At 33.2% G+C, this 23,919-nt stretch overlaps 2 protein-coding genes across 6 annotated transcripts; both read left to right on the forward strand.

The window, feature by feature from the left end:
- Positions 1–3,008: 3,008 nt before the first annotated feature.
- Positions 3,009–9,362, forward strand: LOC109021671 (YTH domain-containing protein ECT4-like). Of its 2 annotated transcripts, XM_019004352.2 has the most exons (9): positions 3,051–3,242; positions 4,744–4,806; positions 4,954–5,098; positions 5,179–5,252; positions 5,345–5,450; positions 5,553–5,818; positions 6,393–6,938; positions 7,089–7,301; positions 8,229–9,362. In XM_019004352.2, exons 2-9 carry the CDS (start codon positions 4,759–4,761, stop codon positions 8,838–8,840), a joined length of 2,010 nt encoding a protein of 669 aa, XP_018859897.2. In that variant the 5' UTR covers positions 3,051–3,242; positions 4,744–4,758; the 3' UTR covers positions 8,841–9,362. The 2 variants fall into 2 exon arrangements, with proteins under 2 accessions (XP_018859896.2, XP_018859897.2); XM_019004351.2 differs by having other exon boundaries at positions 3,009–3,242; positions 5,345–5,818.
- A 6,434-nt stretch (positions 9,363–15,796) lies between these two features.
- Positions 15,797–21,182, forward strand: LOC108994816 (probable boron transporter 2). Of its 4 annotated transcripts, none has more exons than XM_018970196.2 (13): positions 15,797–15,900; positions 16,567–16,698; positions 16,794–16,876; positions 17,040–17,232; positions 17,397–17,535; positions 17,734–17,899; positions 18,185–18,351; positions 18,451–18,624; positions 18,779–18,874; positions 19,151–19,288; positions 19,644–19,963; positions 20,063–20,330; positions 20,520–21,182. In XM_018970196.2, the coding sequence occupies exons 2-13, from the start codon at positions 16,595–16,597 to the stop codon at positions 20,811–20,813; spliced, it is 2,142 nt and encodes a 713-aa protein (XP_018825741.1). In that variant the 5' UTR covers positions 15,797–15,900; positions 16,567–16,594; the 3' UTR covers positions 20,814–21,182. The 4 variants fall into 4 exon arrangements, with proteins under 4 accessions (XP_018825741.1, XP_018825739.1, XP_018825742.1 ...); XM_018970194.2 differs by lacking the exon at positions 15,797–15,900 and adding an exon at positions 15,914–16,343; XM_018970197.2 differs by lacking the exon at positions 15,797–15,900 and adding an exon at positions 15,914–16,223.
- The last annotated feature ends 2,737 nt before the right edge of the window (positions 21,183–23,919 follow it).

A 23,919-nucleotide genomic window follows, 5' to 3' on the forward strand; every position in this document is an offset into this window, starting at 1 on the left:
GTTAAATTTGAATATGTACAACCTGAATTAGAGATAAATCCGTGAACCGATAATTTCAATGAGTGAAAATACAATCGTTCCCTGAGTCATAAATAAGGCATCAACATTGCGTTGTTTAGAATTAACAATTTCAATGGATTTTTCTCATTTCTCATAATTTGAATGAGTGAAAATTCTTTCATAAATAGGATAATAAATTATTGTTTTCAAATTCAGAAGATAATTTAAGTTATCAATATAGATGCAGTTGTTTAAAATTAACAATCAATAATTTATTTTTAAATAGACATAAAACAACCAATAAATTATTGTTTTGAAATTATCAATCAAAATGTAATATTTAATGAAGTTTAATTCAAATATGATGGTCGATCCATAATAACTTCAATATGTCCGTTACATTCACAGTACACGGACGGATTTAGACGAATGGTGTTAACTTTAACGGAGAAACAACAAAAACCATTAAAACAAAATTTGCCGTTTAATAGCCAAACATTCAATGGAGTAAGTATTAGGTAGTCCAAATCAAGAATATGCACTATTTAAATTTTATTGCAATCTTTTATGTCATTAAAAATTAATTCTTGTATAAATAGTGAATAAGATGAAAATACCACATAATTTATATTTCTAAAATAATCAATGATATTTTTAATCCAATCTCAGGGAACATAACTTAGCTATAGCGACAGCCTCCACTAATAACCTTATTGACTGATAAAGCAAGTGACACTTTAGATAAACGGTCTAACTATAATGCATCATCAACCATTCTAACTTTTAACACTCAGTTATGCAAAATCTTCCTAGTTTTGTATAAAAATCTGTCAACCTCAATCTATAGATAAAATATGGGCTCGAATCAATTATTTTGGCTTCATTTATTTATTTTTAATTATATACTCTAGAGAGATTGTAATTGAGTATTTTGTCAGAAAATTATTAAAGCTATCTTACAAAGTAAATTTATAAATTAACATATTTTTATATAATACGTTAAGGATTGTTTGGATGTTGATATGGTTTCATCTCATCCCATATTATCTTATCTCATCTTATTTTATCATATATCTACATCCAAATATCATTCAAATATACATTTTTCAATTTCAAAGTTTTAACTTTTTTATCTAATTACTAAAACTTTTCTAAACTTTCAAACAAAATACAAAAAACAATTCTGGCTTGTTTGGAAATAATCTCATCCTAAAATTCTCCTATCATTTCATCTCATCTCATCCCATCTTCTTTTCAAATATAATTCAAATACAAAATTTTCAAATTAATCATTACAACTTTTCCAAACTTTCAAACAAAAAATAAAAAATAATTCAATTTTTTAAATCCCAAAACAAAATTTATATTCTAATAATATTTTAATTTTATAATATTTTTTATTCAATTTTTTCTTTTCTTTCCCAAAACACAAAAAATATTCAGCTCAAATTATTTCACTACTATTCACAAATTATCTTAGTACTATTTACAAAATTTTCATCTCATCTCACTCCCCAAACGAGAACTTTTTCAAATCTCGAAACAAAAATAATATTAAAAAATATATTCTAATAATATTTGAACTTTATAATATTTTTATTCAATTTTTTTTTTCATTTTCCAAAACCTTATAAAGCATCATAACTCAAACAATTTTACTACTATTTACCGATTTATAATTTCATCTAATTTTTCAAGCATCCCCTAAATCTACTTTACAATAAATATAATTTTATACTCTTTGTATTATATCAACTATGTTAATTTATAAGTTTACTTTTATAAAATCTCACTAAAGTATATCTAATTTTGGATATAGAAACCATCTCATCTCATCTCATCGTTACAATTTTATCAAATTTTCACGCAAAATATAATAAACAATTCAACATTTTCAAATCTCAAAACAACAATAATATTACAAAATAATATTCTAACAGTATTTTATTTAACTCATATAAAACCATCTTATCTCATCTCATCTCACTATCCAAACGAGTCCGGCACAGTTTGAATTGAGAAACACCCTCAACCCATCTTATCTAGTCTCATTTCATCATTATAACTTTCATATACTTTCACATAAAATTTAATAAATAATTTAATTTTTTTAAAATCCTAAAATAATAATAATATTAAAAAATAATATTTTAATAATATTTTATTTAACTTTTAACTTTTATCTCATCTCAACTCACTATCCAAACCTAACCTTAGGCTGCATTTGGTTTCTAAACTCAGCTGAGTTCATTCTAATTTTAAGCTAAATCTAACATTTAAACACCCAACTCTCAAATTACTAAACTCATCCCAACTCAAAACTTTCTTATACGTGGGACCCACAATCTTTTTCAACTTAAAACATTTTTATACGTGAGACCCACAACATTTTTCAATTTTCTATAAAAAGTATTAAACTCATCTTAACGTCCAAACACACTTTAAACTCAGTTTAGATGGCCCCACATAACTCTCTTTACTACTAAACTCATTATTATTCATAAAGAACTCAACTGAACTCAATTGAACTCAGCTTAACATCCAAATGCAGTTTTAGGGCAGGTTTGGGAATGAGATGAGAATTTTGTGTTTTGTTTGAGAGTTTAAAATATTGTGTTTTAGTATTATTATTATTATATTGAGATTTGAAAAAAGTGAATTGAGGTTTGAAAAAATTGAATTATTTATTATATTTTATATGAAAATTTGAAAAAAGTATAATAATGAGATGGGAATTTTGTGTCTTATCCCACCCCAAACCTGTCCTTAGTCTCCGGTCGAATTGTGATTTGAAAAAAATTAAATTATTTATTATATTTTATATGAAAATTTTAAAACAATATAATAATAAAATAAAATGAGATGTAAATTTTATATCTTGTCCCACTCCAAAACTGCCCTTATTTTCCGGTCATTTATTCTAATTTTAATTTAATAAATGTTTATTTATTAAAAAAAAAGAAGTGGCAATGTAGATACACACCTTCAAGGGCACTCTCGTCACAGATACAGAAAAAGAAAGAAAAATACAGTAAAACGCTTCGTATCGATTGGGAATCTCTTTCCCCTCCCAGGTTTCTACCGCCTTCTTTTCAAGTCTTCCTTTCTTTCCTTTCTCTTAGGGTTTCTTAGGTGCGTTTCCTCCGCACAGATAAAAAAATGTTACAGAAGAAAACCTCCTCCTCTCTCTATAATTGATCCAATTCCCCATGGCCTGATTCAGCTCCTCTTTTTTTTGTCTGGTAACAACCTTCGCTGCTCACCTTTTTTCATTGTTTTTCATTTCTACTCGTGTATTTGTATTGGTAGGGTTCAGTAACACTGTGGTGCTGAAAGGCTTTCAAGTTCAGTTAGTATTCTTTTTCTTTTTAGTTTCTATTTTTGTTATTCATGGATGAATTTGTGTATCAGCGGGTTAATTTGAGAGTTGACGATCTTGTTTTATAGATTTGCGAGGGAGATTCATTATTTACTATTGGGTTGCTAAGCTGGTTTGGATTTGATACTCAAAATTTGCGTTTGTGGCTGAGAGGTTTCTGTCTGCTGTTAGTGACTCTTTTTAGTTTAGTTTGAACCGTATATGCATGTATAAATACAACCACACCCATATGTATTTAATTGCCAGTTGGAAGCTGCAGCAGATAATTTTAGACTTGGGTGTATGTTTTGAGGATTGAAAGTGGTATTTGCTTGGTGAGATTCTCTAGCTTCTCTAATAGTTTCTTTCTGCTGTTCTTAGTTCCATATTGAGACCCTTATTGGTACAATATTCTTGTCTGATGGAGGGCTTTGAAATCTTTTAGACTTCCTGAGGTAACTAAAGATGGAGTTCTTCACACACACACACACACACACATCTCTTATTGGATTGAAGTTTTCAGATTTTTCCATCTCATAATACAAGATAATGAAATGCAATTGATAAGGAAAGTCAAAGATATTATAAGTACGAAGATGACAAAAAATCTTAACCATTATTTAAAAATAATGGCTTAGATTGAAGATTTTCACTTTGGAGTTGTGCTAGGAGGTCTAGAGGATCGTAGTCCTATTGGAGGTATTAAGTTGTTTTGTGATTAGAAGTTGATCTTTCAAGGGTAAGTAGGTGTTAATGTCATTGGGGATAACAAATAACAAATCTGACTGTTTCATTAGGAAGTATTACGTGTACTTTGAATGAGAGGAATGGTCGCTGTTTTGATAATAGGGAACATTTGATGGGAGGGTTTAGAGATTTTTTCTTTCATACATTGTTACTTTGGGCTTCGGCTATTGTATTGAATGGGATTAGTTTTAATGAATTTTATGCCGTTTTTCACTGTTCTTAGCTTGTAATTAGGTTTAAATCTTGTATACTTCCCGTGTTCTTGGGCTTTGCCTAATTATGTGGAGTATTGAATTCTTCTAACTTAGATAAAAAAAAAAAAAAATTATTGCATGGCTTTCTGGGTCTGAAATATACTATTCTTGCCTCCCCACTTATTCTTCCCTATCATGCCAGTTGCCTTCTTATGCAGTTATTTGAGATGGATGAAAGTCTTAAGCTCCTTTTGGTGGCTTTTATTTGGGAAGTTAGTTATTTTTTCTTAAGTAGAAGTTGAAGCAAGCTAGGGTTTCCAATAAAATGTTGTCTGCAGTTCAATGTTATGGATCCATCCAGCATGATGTTCTTTTTAATTATCATTCAGTAGTACGTGTTGAACTCTATTGTATGCTCACCTTTTATTTCTAAATCTTGTGTAGGAGTGGCAGTCTGGAATGGAAATGTATAATTTTTCTGAACATGGAAACACAGAGACTTATCTGGTACTTTCTTAGTAATTGCTTGAGCTTTTTTACTTTTTAGCCATTATTTAGTCAACTCCTTGTTCAAATGGTCTTGTGAAGGTCAGTTCTTGTATCAGTTTTGAGTTATTTTGATGTTCTATAACATCTCCATGTCTTGAGTTTTAGATTCAAGGTGCTGAATCAAACTCACACTTGACAAGTCCACTACTTGAACAAATTGAAACTATGTACACCGAAGGAGCCCCTGAATTTGTTGTTGATCAGGGCTTGTATTATCCTACTGCCACCAACTATGGATATTATTATACAGGTAAATTTAAATGCCCTGTTGTCAGTATACCAGGATTGTGCTTGGTAGTTTCTTACGTCTGCATCATTTATTGTGATTAGGATTTGGATCACCCAGTGAATGGGAGGACCACAATAGGGTTTTTGGTGTAGATGGTCCTGATATTCAGTACACGGTAAGTGATCTCTCTCACACGCACAAAGCATGTGTCATTAATTGATATTCATTTTTTTTTTTTGTTCTGAACTTAAAATTACTCTGCTTCAGGGTGTGCAAAATGAAAGTTCTCCATATGTATATTATACGCCTAGCTATGGATATACACAGTCGCCATACAACCCATACAATCCTTACATACCCGGTGCCATGATAGGTGTTGAAAGTCAATTTGTTGGGGCACAGCAGTATTACACTCTTCCCCCTTATCAGAACACCGTTTCTTCGCCTGCTTATGTTCCCTTTATTGTTCAACCAGATATTGTCCCTAGTACTTCAACTGACTCGTACGATACTGGTGCCTCGATGAATAGACCTGAAGGAAGAAGTGTAAAACACAACTTCAGTTCGGCTACTGGAGCCTTGCCAAGGAACTCCGTAAAATCTATTTCGAATCAGAGTAATTCTTTGGTCAGGGTATCAGAAGGCCCAAGAGCTAATGTTGGACCAAGCAAACAATCTGCGATACATGGGACTGCTTCTGCTGGTAGTTTTGCCCCTCCAGCTACATCACATGTTCTTGAGGTACAATGTTTGTGCTTAATCAAGCTCTACATATTATCAACCCTACATCTGTCTCGCCTCCCCCCCTTCCCCAAGAAAAAAAGGAAACGAGCCCTTGCAGTGGGTGTGTTGTGGGTGGGAGTGTCTTCTGAACAACAGAAGTAAAGTATTTAAATTGTGAAGTTCCCTGTCACCTCCATGGTGTTGATCCTTGCATGAAATTGTATTCCAAGAATGGATGACTAGATGTCCCATACAGAAGGTGCCCTCCTTAGGGGCCTGTTAGAGCAAGAATAAACAGTAAATTAGGTGAAGTTATCTTGTAAGAGAAATGTTATTCTTGATCCTATATTTTGTCATCTCCAACCACACCTCTTATGTGACTGCTATTTAAGTAGTTGACGTGTGAAGCCACTTAAAAATGTGTTGTATCATTAACTGAGGATGACAAGATTTAGGACGGAAAGTTGCATTACTCATATTGTAAATGTCTAATTGACGAGTTGTAAATATCTGTTTCAGTTCTCAAATGCTTGGCACTCATTGTTGGTTCTTTCTTTATTTTCGAAGTTCTGATTTGTAATTTGTATTACAGGTCAGAAATGCCTCTGGCTCATTTCCAGCCGTAGATAATATCTCCAATGGAAAGGTTCGAGTTCATCAAAACCAATTGAAAGTAACTCTTCCTGTCAGCAATGGTTTATCTGGCTTTGGATCAAGTGCTTATGGACAGGCTGTAGGGGGTAAGATTCGTTCCAAAATCCATGTCGGCAGAGCTCTGAATGATGCATTTGGAAGCCCAGATGCATTGGGTGAGCAGAATCGGGGCCCTAGAATTAACAGATCAAAAAGCCAGCTTGCCGGCAAAGCATACACAGGAAGGGCAGGAGATGGTAATGCACAGGGAAATATTATTATCTCTATTGATCAGTATAATAAGGATGAATTTCCTGCTGATTACGTGGATGCGAAATTCTTCATAATAAAATCTTACAGTGAGGATGATGTACACAAGAGCATTAAATATAATGTTTGGTCATCTACACCCCATGGAAACAAGAAGTTGGATAGTGCTTATGAAGACGCACAGAGACTGGCTGCAGGGAAGCCGAGAGGCTGTCCCATCTTTCTATTCTTTTCTGTGAGTATTTTTATTGTATAGCTTGGCTATGTATTGATAATTTTTTACTTCACACGTTTCTTTGTTCTCTACATTCTCTGTCAGCTTTCTGAAGCAGGATTCATCTTCGTGTTTTGATGGTCCATACTTATGTTAGATTGTCTTGTACAGGTTAATGCAAGTGGTCAATTCTGTGGTGTTGCAGAGATGGTTGGCCCAGTTGACTTCAATAAGGATATGGCTTTTTGGCAGCAAGATAAATGGAGTGGGAGCTTCCCTGTGAAGTGGCACGTTATCAAAGATGTCCCAAACACCAATTTTAGGCACATTATTTTAGAAAATAATGAGAACAAACCAGTGACTAATAGCAGAGATACACAAGAGGTATATCAAGCTGTTGGTTTTACTGCATTGCATTTCTTTTAGGAAATATGTTGAATGTGGCAACCTCTTGTGGTTTTAACTTAATTGTATTTTAGTAGGACATCACACTCATGGCTTCACTTATTCAAGTGCTTTATTTTATTTTGTATTGTTTGCTCAATTTTAGTTGGTTGTGCTATTGGACGAACATGATTTATGATTTGATTGATGTATGAATTTGCTGTTAATACATTTTTTTTATAGGTAATTCACAATAATATAATTTGTTATACCTTTTAAACAGTATATACATAATGACTTGTATTTGGCGTTGGCTATTCCTTTTTCACCATTCGACTGCACCTAAGACAATATTTTTAAATAAATTAGGTGAGTGATTTTTTAAGAGCTTTCACCAATGCTCTTTTATCGGAATATTTTATCTTGCCTCTTTCGTTGTAACCAATTTAATTACAACCCAATCAAACCACATTCTACATTCATCATCATTAAATAGCTCCTTCAATTTGAACCGTATTTGTTGGTGAATTAAATTTTATATCTTGCAAATCACAAAGCATTTGGCAGATGTGATAGAATATACTGGAAATCATGATGATGGTTTGGTAAAACAATTCAAGTTGAACGCATCACAGTAGAGAAAGGTTGACAATAATTGGTTTGAGGTTGAGACAATGAGAATTCTTCATTAATACGGATGTAATGGAGAGCACAATCCTAGATAGAGCGGAGTGGAAAAAGAAAAAAGGGATCTGTACAGCCAACCCCAGGTAGTCAGGGCATGGCTTTGTTGAGTGACTATACTTAATATGCAACATCGTTTACCCTGGATTTGGGATAGTGAGTTTGCCATTTGAAATAGGATGTTGCAGTTATATTATATTTTGCCTAAAAATTAACCTGTTAAATAATTTTTGTTTTATGCAGGTAATGTATAAAAAAGGTCTGGAGATGTTGAAAGCCTTCAAAAATTACACGCTAAAGACCTCCTTACTTGATGACTTCATGTACTATGAAAATCGTCAGAAAATCATGGAGGAAGAGAAAGCCAGGTTACTTGTGAAAAGCTTCGAAGTTCCGTATTTCGTACCTTCATTGAATCCCCCTCGCAGGCTAAATGGTGTTCTTGAGCTACCTCCAAGAGAAGATGAAAAAACTACCAAGCCCAACAAGGGTTCAAATAGCTCAATAATAAAAACGGGGGTCTCTGCTCCCGAGCAGATTTCTTCTAATTCTTTTGTTATCAACCCAAGTATTGGAGATGGAAATGCTGAGCAAATTGCAGTCGAGACAAAAACTGATGTAGTATCTACTTTAAAGATTGGTTCACTTACCATAAGCCCAAAGCAAGCTGAGCCTAAGCCCTTGCCAGCTGCTAATACTGAACCTGCTGATATTGTCAAAGTAGGCTCAGTGCCCATCAAAGTTAATGGATTTGCAGAAGCTGGTTTTCTAACAGTTGGGACTATTCCCCTCGATCGTAGGCCTCTGCAGCTTGACAAGGGGGGTGCTTCTGTTAACAATGGATCCCAACGTTGATGAATGGCAGAGGTTTTTCACAGCGTTAGTTATTTTGTGAAACTATTGTGTCGGAGGATGCTCTACCTTTTGTGCAGAAAGACTAATGTTCAACATTGAGGATATCATACTCAATAGTGGTTTTATGAGCTGGTGAATTGCAATACATGTTTCAGATCATCATGATTTGGTTTTCATTCGCTCCACGTTTGCTGCAGTTGTTTTGATCGACACTTATACGGACGTCTTGATTTTCTGTGAGGTAAGGCTTCCTTTTGTTGCTCTGCCCAAATCAAGTTCAAATACTTTGTAATCTTTTCTTTCGGAATTATTTTTCCGTCTCTTCCACTAATATATTCAAGATTTAGGGAAAAAAAAAAAAAGAATTCTCTTTGTTGGTCAATTCGCAATCCTGTGTAATGTTTGTCAATTAACTCGTTTAGACACATAAAATTGTTGTTTGGTACGGTAATGGAGTTGGACATATTCCTCTTGTTTCATTTTTTTCATTAACATTTGAATGCAATGTGTCCAATATAGTTATTATTATTGTTATTTTTGTTATTATAATTTAGTGGTTGATGTTAAGTTGATATTGTGACCCGAATATCACGTAGATCTATGGGGTATCTGGATTAGATGCCGTAAAAAGCTTTTGTTTGTGACCCACCCTGCAAAGGTCAAGGGAGTCTGCACTTATGCTTGAATGTTCTCCTTCAACTTGATAGTACTTCTGTTAGGTGTAATTTCAGAGTTGGAGTGAGAACAAAAGATCTGCCGTCAAACTAAATTAGGGCCGTCTATCAGACACAAAAAGTAAGAATTTTTAAATGATAATTATTTAATTTAATAACAATGATTGAGATTTTGCCATATTATTATTTTTTCACTACATATTGTCGTGAACCAATTGCTTGCCAGGGATATCTCTCTGATGATGAATTATGTAATTCTGGCATTCCACTCTTCTTTTAAGGAGGTATACCTCCAAAATGATACTGTCATAAGATTAAGATTTTTATTACTTTAGTGTTAGTTACTATAATCATAATATACGTTTGGTATGTTTCGTGAACTAGGTTTTGAAATTCTTATTTATTTTTATTTCTCGGCAGCCAAGAGGAGCTTTATTGCATTGCCTGTAAATATATGTGGAAATGCGAGTAAGTGTGTATTCAATTTTTGGCAAAACAAGTTTGTTAGATATGCATTGCTGCACATGATGCACGAAGCATATGCACAAGTACTCACTTAGCACAAAGCCAATATCAATATAATTGCTTTCATTTATTCTTTTTTTGTTGCCATTTTTGTCACATATAAACAATGCATCAATGCCTGATAATATAGTTCTTTTCTTTGAGCTTGGGAATATTATCAAAGTCTCTCCTCGAGAAATGTTTTAGCCATGAAAAAATTTTGTTAAAGTAAACTCACAAATTGATGTGGTTTGATGTAATACATCAGATTGTAAAGTTATTTTTGTTGTAAAGTTATTTTTATTGTAAAGTAGATTTAACATATCAAACCTAAGAGGTTGGTCCAAGTGTTGAAGGCTTTGGTCTTTGGGTATCACTTCCTTCAAGGTCCAAGATTCAACAACTCATGAGTGCAAATAATTTTTTGGGACTACACTTTCTAGTGAAAAGTCAGTGATTTAACTTGTTTCGTGTAGGTAAACTTTTGAGAGTACAGTGCACAAGATTTAGATTTACTCTGCAGGGGTGGGTCTCCTTAGAGAGGTTTCCCAACATAAAAAAAGAGATTTAACATATCACATGAGAGATCATGTCAATTTGCGAGTTTATTTGTGTAAAATCTTTTTGTGAGACTTCTCTCTTTAACGTGATCAAAGCATGTTCCACCTCTTTAGCAAGGGGAAATACAAGTGAGATGAGAAAGAAACATAAAACTAAATGTTATAATGTATCTTAGAAACAGATGCATGTTAGTAACTTTTGGACGTTTGTCGTATCTATAAAGCAATTCAAAACAAAATGCGTTCGTTCTTTTAGCGTCACTCTTTCGTAATTATGTTTGAAATGTAAGATTGTTATAGAACATATTTCTTTGCTTTAGAAAACATCATGGAAATTGGACATATGCATGTTGAGAAATACAATTTTTCATCTTATATTTTAGATTGATGTTCATATCTTACACAAAAAAGTTTACACACATGGTTTAATGGGATTCATCATCTTGTAGAAGTTTTTTATTCTAAAATAGATTAATGTATTATATAAGGAAAAATATTTACATCAGTTTGTAGCCACAGCACACTCAGTGTATTGAGTGTAAAAAAAAAAAAAAACATCACGTGAGATGTGTTGCGGCTATAGGTTGATGTATAGCATTGTTCATTATATAAAAGCCATTCAAGCGTGTGAACTTCCTTTATGTGTAGATTTAACACTTCTGCATATTTTATCCTCTTTAGTTACATTAGCTGATGTATTATATGATATGTAGATTTTTTTTATTTAAATGATTGATCGGTGAAATTATTTATGTATTAATCAAAAATACTAAAATAAAAATGAATTTTAATATTAGGCCATGCATGCTGCAACTTTGAAGAATCATCTAGATGCCAATAGCAACCGACAGCTAAAAGACCTTTGATTAATAGAAAATAAGAAAAGAAAAGTGAATTCCTCACTAAAATACACAGCTAATTAAAGCAATATGGACCACATTTGTGATAACCCATGGAGTCTAAACAAAATTGAATGATTGTTTATGATGTGATGATGATGGATTAGTTGACTGAATGTAGACATGTAATGTTGTTACGTGGGCCCTCAAATCATGTTTTGTATGGTTGCCAAGTGTCATAGTGGAAGACCGTTAATCAAACTGTATAGAGGCATGGGAAATAACCATGTTCATTTATTATTGTATTGTGGGTCTGCTCCCCATCAAGAACCATTTGAGTCGGTGCTTGACGTAGATAAAATGAAAGACCTTTCCTGCCCTGCCTATGATTTGGATCTGTCTTTTGCCCTAAAACTTTCGTTGTAGGGGTGTGAATCTGTTTCGAGAGAGACAAACAATTTACATTGCAGTGAAAAAAAATAGTAATAACTTATTATGAATGACTATCACTTTTGAAGGTTAAAATTTAAAGGAAAATACTTTAATCACAAATGAATTATACAAAAGTAAACTTATAAACTGATGTGGTTTGTCAGATTGTAAACTTACTTTTATTATAACGTAACAGATTCTATGAAATTACGTCAGTTTGTGAATTTACTTTGTATTATCTCTGAATCTATAGTAGTTCTCAAATTTAAATTGTAAAATTTTCAATCTGACATATCAGATACTTCGTGATAACTTACAAATAAAGTTTTTCTTAAGAGAAAAAAAAAAAAAAAAAACTAATTCTCAAATAAAGAAAGGTTTGATTAATTTTTAAATTTATCATTTTTTTTACAAAATTTATTGTCATCTCAGTTAAGATTTACATAATTGAGGTAAATTTGGATCCTAAAGCTTGGTGGGATTTTTTGATGGGTGGTTTTGTTCTTTAGCATAGTCTTTTCGGACTCTGTTGTCTTTTGCTGTAATGCATGGATGGTAATGATGATGAATAATCGTGAGAATGGCAAAGAAACAGAAATGAAAGGACCAAAAGGTGAAGGTGTAGCGGAGGAGATAACGTTGCTCTGGGCTCCTTAATTATCATAGATCACATCACACATATGATATATCATCTTTTCATGATCTACTGCTTTCTTACCTGGGAATCTGTAGCTGTGTGTTTTTTCTATTCACTTTAAATATGTAGTAAGGTCACATTACAAACATTACACATGGGAGCAGATTAGATTAGGTTTTAGACATAGGATAAAACCAAAGTTTAAATTAGTTGGAAAAAGTCTACAGATGCGGAGTAGATCATCCTCTACTAGGTAATAAAGATAGAGAAATGCTCAGTTAATGAAAAAAATCCTATAAAGTTGAGTTTATAAATTGACGTTATTTAATGTGATACATCATATTATAAATTTTTATTTTTTTATTGTAAAGTAGATATGATGTATCACGTTATCATTAGATTTTTATCTTTTATTAGAGTTTTGTCCAATAATTTTGCAAATATTCTACCATCTTAGAAAAATAATGATCAACCTTGAATAAACTTGAATCTCCATCTTCTTCCTCGTCTTTCGATAATTTTGAATCCCTATATTCTTCATGTTAAGTCATGTCTGTTTATAATTTAAAATAGATTTGAAGTATCAAAGAATATAATTCGAGTTTTGTAATTTATTAGTAATTGTGCAATAAATCTCTTTATCTAAGATGGAAGGATATTTTTATTATTATTTTCTAATAAAATATTTGGATTAACTGAAAAGAAAGATAAGAAAAAAAGATGAGGAAAGTCGGTCTTGTTTGCATTCAAAATCCATCTCAACTTATCTTATCTCATTATTACAACTTTCTCAAATTCTCACGTAAAATATAATAAATAATTTAATTTTTATTCTATTATTCACAAACCATTTCAATCCATCTCAACTCATCTCTAAATCCAAACTTCTCATAAATAACTCAAATAAAGCAAATAAAATAGAAAAGAAAGGTGATTCAACAAACCGATCCAGGCCCTTGGTCCATCTTCAATTTAGAGCATTCACATCTCATGTCTCAAAACACTATTTTTCCTATAATTTAATATTTATTTTAGGATTTTGATCAAAATACTTCCTGCATCCTAATCCCTATTTTAAGAAAAAATTTTAGAGATAAACAGTAGTTCTTCAAATAGAAGAAATCACTATTCATCCCATAAACTATTTTTTTATCAATATTTTACTCTAATACATAAAATAAATTCTTCTTATAATCATCTACATTTTCTCTCATACTCATATTTGTTATAGTTTTAAATAATAATTTTAAAATAATTTAATTAATTACGAAAATATAAAAAATTAATTTTAAAAATAATTTAATTTTTTTTAAATATTCACTAGAGTAATAGTTTAAAATATAAGAAAAAATATTGAGTAGTTAAGTTTGTAAATAGAAGTGTGAGAAAAAAATAATAAAGAAAAAATAGAAAAATATTATTTTAATAAAATATAAAAAGTATAAAGAATGAGATGTAAGAGATTTTTAAAAGATGAATAAAATTTAAGAAAAAAAATTTAAAAATATATTTTTTAATTAAATTATAATTTTTTTTTTTTTTATGAGCAATAGGATGTGAGGACAGCAATTAGAGTCAATTTCTTATATAGTCCAATAGAGTCAACTATTTTGGAGGGTTGATAAAACATTCACGTCCATATCCATGTCCGGCAAATCTTTACTTTTCAAAGCAAGAACCAGATCTTTGACCGCATATATGATCTGGGGAGTAACGAAGTTGCTGTCTGAATTACACCTGAAAACTCCTTCAAAAGAGTTTCGACTAATGTTTTGAATATGATATCGAATGTTATATTAGTTAAGATATTGGAATGTAATATTTTAATATTAATATTATTTTATATATCGTTTTGAAATAATTTATATATAAATAAATTATATATATATAAATTATATTTTAAAATAATAGTCTATATATAAATAAATTATATATAAATACATATATATAAATTATAAATAATCTAATTTGAATTGGAAGTCAAAAAATAAACTTGTAATTTTAAAAAAATAAAAACAAATTAAAGGTCGAAATACAAGTCGGTACATGCCGAAATATAAGCCGGTACGGTCGGTATTTGGACCGATACGAAATATATATGATACCTGTACCGGCCATTGAGTCAGTATGAAAATTTCAATCAGTACGGTACGAAATTAAAAACAATGGTTTTGACACTCGTGCCAACAAAATTCCATACAAAAAATATGTTCCATGCATTCCTTAGGGAGAGCTTATTGTTTGAGAGAGAGAGAGGGGGTCCAGTACTATGCCTCGTTTGGTTATGTAGTTGAGATGAGATGAGATGTTTTATTGAAAGTTGAATAAAATATTATTATAATATTATTTTTATTTTATAATTTAAAAAAATTAAATAATTTGTTATATTTTATGTGAAATTTTTAAAAAATTAGAATAATTATACGAGATTAAATGAAATGATATAGTTTAATTTTATGTAACCAAACCGTCCTAATCCGAGACTCCGAAACGGTGTGCTATCTTGTTGTCCCAAACCCACAAACGTTTAGCACAAACTAGCAGAAGCAGACAATTTTGACCTTCAAACATTCCCCATTCTTATTTATCATTCCAGCTCAATTATCACACAATTTATATTTAGATTTAAAGGTAGAACTCAATTAATGTATGCTACTTGCTGTTCCCATTTTCAGTGTCCTACACAGTAAATGCACATGAGTCTGGATAGATGTTTGAATCATACAGCCCAATTTGTCTATTATACAGAGACAATTTGATCTTGCCCAGAAAAACAGAATTAAAAAAAAAAAAAAAAATGACAGGTACCTATTTTTCTTCGTATTTAATTTTGGTGCTTTACTTTCCAATGCATTCATGCTATGATGCCAAACTCTCTACAAGTTGTTTTATTGGGAGACTATAAAGAACACACATTCCAGTTTGTTCTCCAATACCGACAAAAGATAAATATACGGATATACTTAAAAAAACTCAGGATAAAAGTATTTCGAGATAAATAATAACAAAGAATAAGTTAGATTTGAATACAGAAATATTTTTATTTATTCCATCTTATTATTATAAATTTTTTAAATTTTTTAAATTTTTATATAAAATATAATAAATAATTTAATTTTTTAAAATTTTAAAAAATAATTATATTAAAAAATAATATTTTATTTAATTAATTTAAAATTATCTTATTATTTAAATTAAGATAAAAAAGGTAGGGTGTAGAGTGGGGAAGCTACTTGGGTACTTCTCTCCAGGCCAGCTTGTCATGGACTGGCACCCTTTCTTCCCTCCATACCATATGCACTGTAAAGGACCCTTTTATCACACCTCTCTCCAGAGTCCATACTCCCTTTTAAAGCTAAGAAAAATCTCTTGCATTTCTTTCTCCTGTTATTATTTTCAATACTTTGAGGCGGTGTAAGTATTGTACAATGCATCTGCTTTGAATCTCCTTTCTTCTTTTATTTTTCACTGATATGCTTAAATTTCTTCTATTGGTTGTTAGCTTTTGAAGGCTTCTTTATACAAGCTTTGGGTTATGTTTCTTGTTTTGTTTGGTGGTGGTCAGGAATGATAGTGATGTAAATCTCATTCCTTTTTCTGACCCACATTAGTATCGGCATCAAATCTACAGTCTCCCTTCTAACAACACTTTTCAGCGTTATATATCTTGAGCTTTCATTACAACCCTTCACTGCATCCACAATGCGTTGAGGAAAAACTTCAGTTCAAGAAAAGGGGTAGTCCTATTTGTTGCTTAATCATTCAATGCCTCTGTTATTTTCAAGTTTCTTTGAATTCTGTTTTTGGGTCTTGAAGCTTCGTATGCCCATACGCACGTAACCTCTCCTTGGGACTAGGTTGCAATGCTGCTCTCTCTCCCTCATTTTTTTTTCCCTTGATTCTGGGTCTTGAACAGAATTCTAACTTTTCCGTATGCGGGTCATTTTGCAACATCTTCATTTAATCGAATCTTAATGACATCTAAGCTGTCTTTATTTTGCCATATTCATGTAATTTAATGTAAACTGGAGAATGTGTATCCTTCCAATGATAAAACTCATTCCCCTCGTTCCCAATCAGATTGCTATAAGCACCTTCCTTACGAACTATGGAGGAGACGTTTGTGCCATTTCGTGGTATCAGGAATGACCTTCGTGGGAGGCTGATGTGTTACAGACAAGACTGGACAGGTGGTTTCAGGACAGGCTTCAGGTATATCTTTCTCCTGCCATGAATGCAACGTTCAAGTATTGAATTTTGGTTCAAAATGCTGATTTTAGCTTGGTAACTTGCTGAATTCTTCCTAGGATTTTGGCCCCCACCACATATATATTCTTCGCATCAGCAATCCCAGTGATTTCATTTGGAGAACAGTTGGAAAGAGATACAGGTATCCTCTTGTATGAATATTGTGAAAATGTTGTTACTTGTTTTCCATAAGCACTCATCATGTTTATTCAAGTTCAGAAAAGGTGCATATATCTAAGTCTATAAATATTTATGAGGTATATATCTCAAGATTTTATGAATTTGATAATTGCTGGTATCAACAGATGGGGTTTTAACAGCAGTTCAAACATTAGCTTCTACAGCACTATGTGGAATTATACATTCAATCATAGGAGGTCAGCCTCTGCTGATTCTTGGAGTGGCAGAACCAACTGTAATTATGTATACATTTATGTACAATTTTGCTAAAGACAGGCCAGATTTGGGATCAAAGCTCTTTTTAGCATGGACTGGATGGTATCATTTTTTTCTTCTTGCCAACTAATGGAATGATGGTGGAATTTATGCTGTTGATGTATTTCTACAACATCTGATTGATTTTTTTACCAGGAGTTTCAATTGTAGTTCGTGGTTTATTTGTTTGTATTTTTTTGAGCTTATATGGTCATTTGGATGGACAGGGTATGTGTGTGGGCTGCGATATTGCTGTTCCTGCTGGCTATCTTAGGGGCTTGCTCCATTATTAATAGGTTTACTCGGCTAGCAGGGGAATTATTTGGCCTCCTTATCGCAATGCTCTTCATGCAAGAAGCTATAAGAGTAAGAACCATCCGTTTTTTTTTTTTTCCTTTCCACTTCTCTTATTTGCTTAGAAAGTTGTGATCATTGCTCCAATAATCTCAGGTAAAGTGATTGAGATTTTTTTCCAAGTAAATATATGAATAATTTTTGGTATACATCGATGGATTAATTCCAAATTCTGCTCTTGAATTTTATATTTTAAATTGGGTTTGCTAGGGACTTGTTGGTGAATTTCGCCTACCTGAAAGAGAAAATCCGAAGTCAATTGAGTTTCAGCCTTCATGGAGATTTGCAAATGGAATGTTTGCTTTGGTCCTGTCATTTGGTCTTCTGCTTACCGCAATAAGAAGCCGAAAAGCAAGGTCTTGGCGGTATGGGTCTGGTAAGTTGATCAGCTTTTCAGTATATGTTCATTCAAGGAATTCTGCTCCTCCCTTTATCTTGTTTAGACTGGTAGCTTCAATAATTATATTACAGGCTCTTAAGCTCTTTCTTTCCATGAAACCATTGATGTAAAGGGACTCGTTTGTGAACATGTACAATTTGAGCTCAAAGAGAGATAAAATTAAAGGACCTTTTAAACCTGTGTATGTGAGCATATTTGCTGCTATAGGTCCTTAGCGCTCTAATATGTTTGAATTAATGGAGTTCATTTTAACTTCCACAGGATGGCTACGAGGCTTCGTTGCAGATTATGGTGTGCCACTAATGGTCCTAGTTTGGACTGCTGTTTCCTATCTAACTGCTGGAAGTATTCCGAAAGGAATCCCTAGACGCCTCTTTAGTCCAAATCCATGGTCACCGGGTGCATACGAGAATTGGACTGTTATTAAGGCATGTTCTTCTTAGCATTGTGTACTCTTAAGTCTTATCCCCTTTAGTTGGATTCCTAAGCACAGTACATGTTAAATGGCTTAACAAAAAAACTGACAGGACATGCTAAATGTGCCGGTTCTCTATATAATTGGGGCTTTCATTCCTGCAACAATGATTGCAGTGCTTTACTACTTTGACCACAGTATAGCTTCCCAACTCGCTCAGCAGAAAGAATTCAACTTGAGGAAACCCTCCTCTTATCATTATGATTTACTTCTTCTGGGGTTCATGGTATGCAAATATCCTTCTTGCACACACCTTTCGCCTTTCTTGTGTTGTAGAAAAGTTTTCTTTAAACTTTGGTTCTTTTTTTATTCTCTAATTGCAATATAAGGTGCTTCGCATCCACTTGCATCGAATTTCTAATCCCGTTGCTGCCTGACAGGTCATATTGTGTGGTCTGATAGGGATCCCTCCATCAAATGGTGTTATTCCACAGTCTCCAATGCATACTAAAGCTCTGGCTACGCTGAAGCACCAGGTAGGTAAAGAAACCACAACCTGGGCTCCTTGTTCTGCTGCTAAACCCAGAGCTTGCCAATTACTGGCCAGTCAGTGGCTCAGCCTCATTGCTATCTATGTTACAACCATGAGGCTGCCAGTTTACTACAAATTCATATTTTCCGAACATCTCTTTTAGTGAACAGTGACTAAAGAAAGCTTTCAGGAAGCAGGCACAATGCATTCACACACAAAAACACACATCCGTTGAGGAGGTGTATGTATATCCTCATAGCAATATCATCCTGTTTTGCAGTTACTTCGAAATCGACTAGTAGCAACAGCACGCATGTCTATTAGAAATAATGCAAGCTTGGGGCAATTGTATGGAAGCATGCAGGAAGCCTATCAACAGATGCAGAGTCCATTAATTTACCAGGAACGGTCGGCTAGGGTATGATGACTTCATATCTTCTCTCTCGATGCTACATAACATAAAATTGGGCTGATTGTTGCATCTGTATTGAAATGCCAAAGGCTTGTCTATTTATTTGTGGGCACAGCTTGGTTATTGGACTCTGTTCCAAAAGTATTTCAATATTTCGATATTAATTGTGAAGTTTTCAATAATTCACACAATATCTGTAGAGAACATAAATGCTAAGATAGTTTAATATTTAATGTCATTCCAATAATCAGTCATGGTTTTTTTTATTCTCCTTGTTACTGTTTTTAATTCTTCAGAAGTTTGATCAATTAGTATGGTACCGATAATTATGTGACCTTGCCTAAACTTGTATTCTGAGCAGGGATTAAAGGAATTGAAAAACTCAACAATTCAAATGGCTTCAAGTATGGGGAATATAGATGTCCCAGTTGATGAGAGTGTGTTTGATGTTGAGAAAGAAATCGATGATTTACTGCCCGTTGAGGTGAAAGAACAGCGACTCAGTAACCTGCTTCAAGCAATAATGATCGGAGGATGTGTTGCAGCCATGCCTGTCCTCAAGAAGATCCCAACCTCAGTCCTCTGGGGCTATTTTGCCTTCATGGCCATTGAAAGCCTCCCTGGTAACCAGTTTTGGGAAAGGGTCTTATTGCTCTTCACGGCTCCAAGCAGAAGATACAAGTAGCCTCTCATCTCATTTCTTAATATTTTTGATCATCTTACCTATACACCTTAATGGTAAGGAATTAACCATGTGGATTCTTTTGCATGCTTTTTCAGAGTGCTTGAGGAGTACCATGCCACTTTTGTGGAAACTGTACCTTTCAAGACAATTGCAATATTTACAATCTTCCAGACTGCATATCTTCTTCTTTGTTTTGGGGTTACATGGGTTCCAATTGCTGGCGTTCTGTTCCCTTTAATGATTATGCTTTTGGTTCCTGTGAGGCTATACATTTTGCCAAAGCTTTTTAAAGCGGCACATCTTCAAGATTTAGATGCAGCAGAGTATGAAGAGGTGCCAGCTTTACCATTCAACCTAACAACTGTAAGTTTTAGTTCTTTCCCTTAAACCTGTAGGTCCAAATTTGAAATATGCTAATATATTTTTGCTCTGTAAATTCGAGTAGTATGAATTCTTGTTTCATGAATTTAATGAATGTACATTTAGGACTAAACTGAAACGCCACAATACTGCTCACTTACGTATCCTTGGTGCTTGTTGTGTCCTTATCAGGAGGGGGTGATGAGTCGGGCAGCTTCTTTTGCAGATGATGGAGAGATTCTAGATGGGATGGTAACCCGTAGTCGGGGTGAGATTAGACGGATGTGCAGTCTTAAGGTAACAAGCTGCAATGCAACACCCTCCAAAGAATTTAGAAGTATTCAGAGTCCACGGCTGTTGGATAAAGTATACAGCCCTCGCATAAGTGAACTTAGAGTGGATCAAAGCCCTCAGCTTGGTGGAGGAGGGCCATTTAGTCCGAGCACCGGAGGAACAAGAGCATCTAATTTAGGGAAAACTGGTTAGAACTTAGATATGAAATAGCAAAAACTGGCAGTGTTTGTATTGTCAGGTTAGCAAAACGTAGGCACTGGCAGAGATGATTGAGTTGAACATGAAATTTGCAATAACTATTGTCCTGCCTTCTACTCTTATAGTTCTTTGGGAAATTATGGTGGGCGGGGGTGCAATTGTAACTACCAGTTTTATGAAGGAATATAGTTTAGCTACAAAGTAATTATACAAAAATAAACCTATAAATTGATGTGGCTTGATGTAGTACGTCTGATTGTAAAGTTACTTTTATTATAAAGTAGATCTAATGGATTCCATGAGGCCACATCAGTTTATGGGTTTACTTTGTGTAATCTTTTTGTGTCTGTAGCAGTTCTCATTTATGAATAGCAATACCAAGTTCTATATATGCTAAAATATATACATGCATTATTTATTATTTACCTAAGGGTAGCCATTTCAGGAGTTTTATGGTTTTGTGTCTGAAGGGCAGAACTTGGTAGAGCATGAGATGTTGCTTCTACAGTTCTACTCCTACATGTTTTTTAACCTTGCACTAAGCATGCTTTTACTCCTATGAAATTTTGCTTTTTAGTCCCAGTCGTCTAGCTTTCATCCAGAACAGCACGTCCCTTACAAGTTGAGCATCTCTTAAAAACTGATTTTTTGTTGAAGTCTTGAATAGAATTATTCATCACATTCTTGTCTAGCGTGAAGATTTGCAAGCACTTATTAAGAGCTTATTTGGATAGAGAAACGAAATCATCTCATTTCATCATTACAATTTTTTTAAATTTTCACACAAAATATAATAAAAAATTTAACTTTTTCAAATTTCAAAATAATAATAATATTAAAAAATAATATTTTAACAACATTTTATTTAACTTATTTACAATCATCTCATCTCATCTCATCTCATCTCATCTCATCTCATTATCCAAACGAGCTCTAACTGTTACTTTCTGATGTTTTAGTAGCAAAATCTGTTACTTTCATATCTCACAAGAAAGAAAGAACTGTTGAGATGATTGAGTGAAAATGGCCATCAGAAAATTAGCGAGTCTTTACAAAATTATATATCTAGCAGGAAATAAAGAGAGAAATTCAAAGGAAGGATCCTTTATTTATAAATTCAAACATAAGAAGTGTTTAAAAACTCACTCAAGCACACGGGCTGCACATCCAACCCTTTGACCCCAAGTCTCGCGCTTTTGAGCCTTCGGCCTAAGCCTGTATTACAGTATTAGGTCTCAGCCTCAGCCCATGGCACTAAAGTGTCTATTGAATTTTTCTTTATATAATGCAGGGGGTGCTTCCTGAGTACGATTGAGGTGATATTACTGCATGTCATGTATCAAAATTATACAAGTAAATAACAATTTTAATTGATATGACATCTTATGATAGAATAGAATTAAAGTAACACAAATCTGTGTTCCAAGAGCACCCAATAACTACTAATTGTTTGATTTGTGGTTTGTCACTTTAGATACCTTAGTTAAAAGTTTTATAGTTTTTCCACATGGAACAAACTTGATTAAAACATAGACCTCCTCCTAGGGGTGGGCAGTTGCCCCACCCTGCTTCCACGCCGCCCCCGTTTAACAGGGTGGAGCCCCCCGTCCGTCAGATGCGGGGGGGCGGGTGGCCCCACCTGCATCTGACCCCCAAGTATATATATATATAAAAAAACTAGGCATGTGCCTAGGTTTTTTTTAAATATAAAAATAATGAAACGACGCTGTTTTGTCATTTCATTTTTTGTTTAGATCCCCTCCCCTCGGGCGAGATCACCCTACCCACTTACCCAGAATCTCTCTCTCTCTCTCTCTCTCTCTCTCTCTCTCTCTCTCTCTCTCTCTCTCTCCCCGTTGCTCACTGCTCGATCTTACATTCTGCAATCTGAATCTCCGTCGCCGTCACCGTAGTGGTCGCCGTAGCCGTCCATGATTCCATCTTCATCTTTGTCGCCAAAGGTAAGAAATCCTAAATCTACTTTAATTTTTTGTGATATTTATTTTATGGAATGAAGATTGGAGGAAGGAGGGGGTTTAATCGGAGATGGAGGATGAGATTTTGTGAATGTGTGCTGTAGAGACTTGATTGTGCATATGGTTTGAATGATTGATGAACAATGTGTACTGTGTAGTCGTGTGTGAATCTGTCTGTGACTGATGACTCAGTTTTTATTTTTTCATTTTTTTTGAAATATCCTAAATTAATTTAGGAGTTTCAAAGATTGAAACCCCTAAATTAATTTAGGATTTCGGATTGGAAACCTAGTTTCTATTCACCCTAAAATAATTTAAGGGTTTTAAAGATTGAAACCCCTAAATTAATTTAGGGTTTCGGATTGGCACCTTAAATCTATCATGACAAATAATTATGAGTTTCTTATTAATTGGCTTTTCACATTAAATATTTATATAGAAAGTTCAAAGTTGCTCAAGAATTTAAAATGTATCATATCAACTAGTGTTATTTGGAATAACAAATCCAAAATGAAAAATAGTCTTTTTAAAAAAAAAAAAAAATTATTTATAGCATATGCCTTCTACTTGTAACTATGCATGCAATTTGGAGAAAAAGGAAGGGGTTTGGCAATTTGCATTCATTAATGACAAGTTGAGAATCCTAGCTTCCACAAAACAATCTATAATTCTTCAATTGATGGTAAGATGGAATTGAATTAGAACTCACACCCACCCAATGAATCATGTGATTTTTTTACTATCAGAATATATATCAAATTCTTTTTAGGAATATAATATTGCATGAAATCCTTTCTTGACATGATGATGATCATTTTATTTGGTTGCAATTATTCGATTCTTCTTGCATTCAGCCCATCAACCTCCATAACTTGCTAACTAAGATCATGTATATATATGATTATTTTTTTACATCAAAATTAATTAATAATGTTTAATTTGTTTTTCTTTTTGTATTTTTAAGTGAATTATAGAAAGACATCAAACCATTTTAATTGAGTGTTTTTTTATATACTTTCACATTCTTATATGTTTATGTAAAAAGCCTTAAAACTTTTATAACCCGTACGTGGATAGCTAGGCTATTTTAATGGTATTTCATTTTTTTATGTTTGATGTTTTTA

Source organism: Juglans regia, chromosome 12, assembly GCF_001411555.2.
Source record: "Juglans regia cultivar Chandler chromosome 12, Walnut 2.0, whole genome shotgun sequence".
Classification (NCBI taxonomy): Eukaryota; Viridiplantae; Streptophyta; class Magnoliopsida; order Fagales; family Juglandaceae; genus Juglans; species Juglans regia.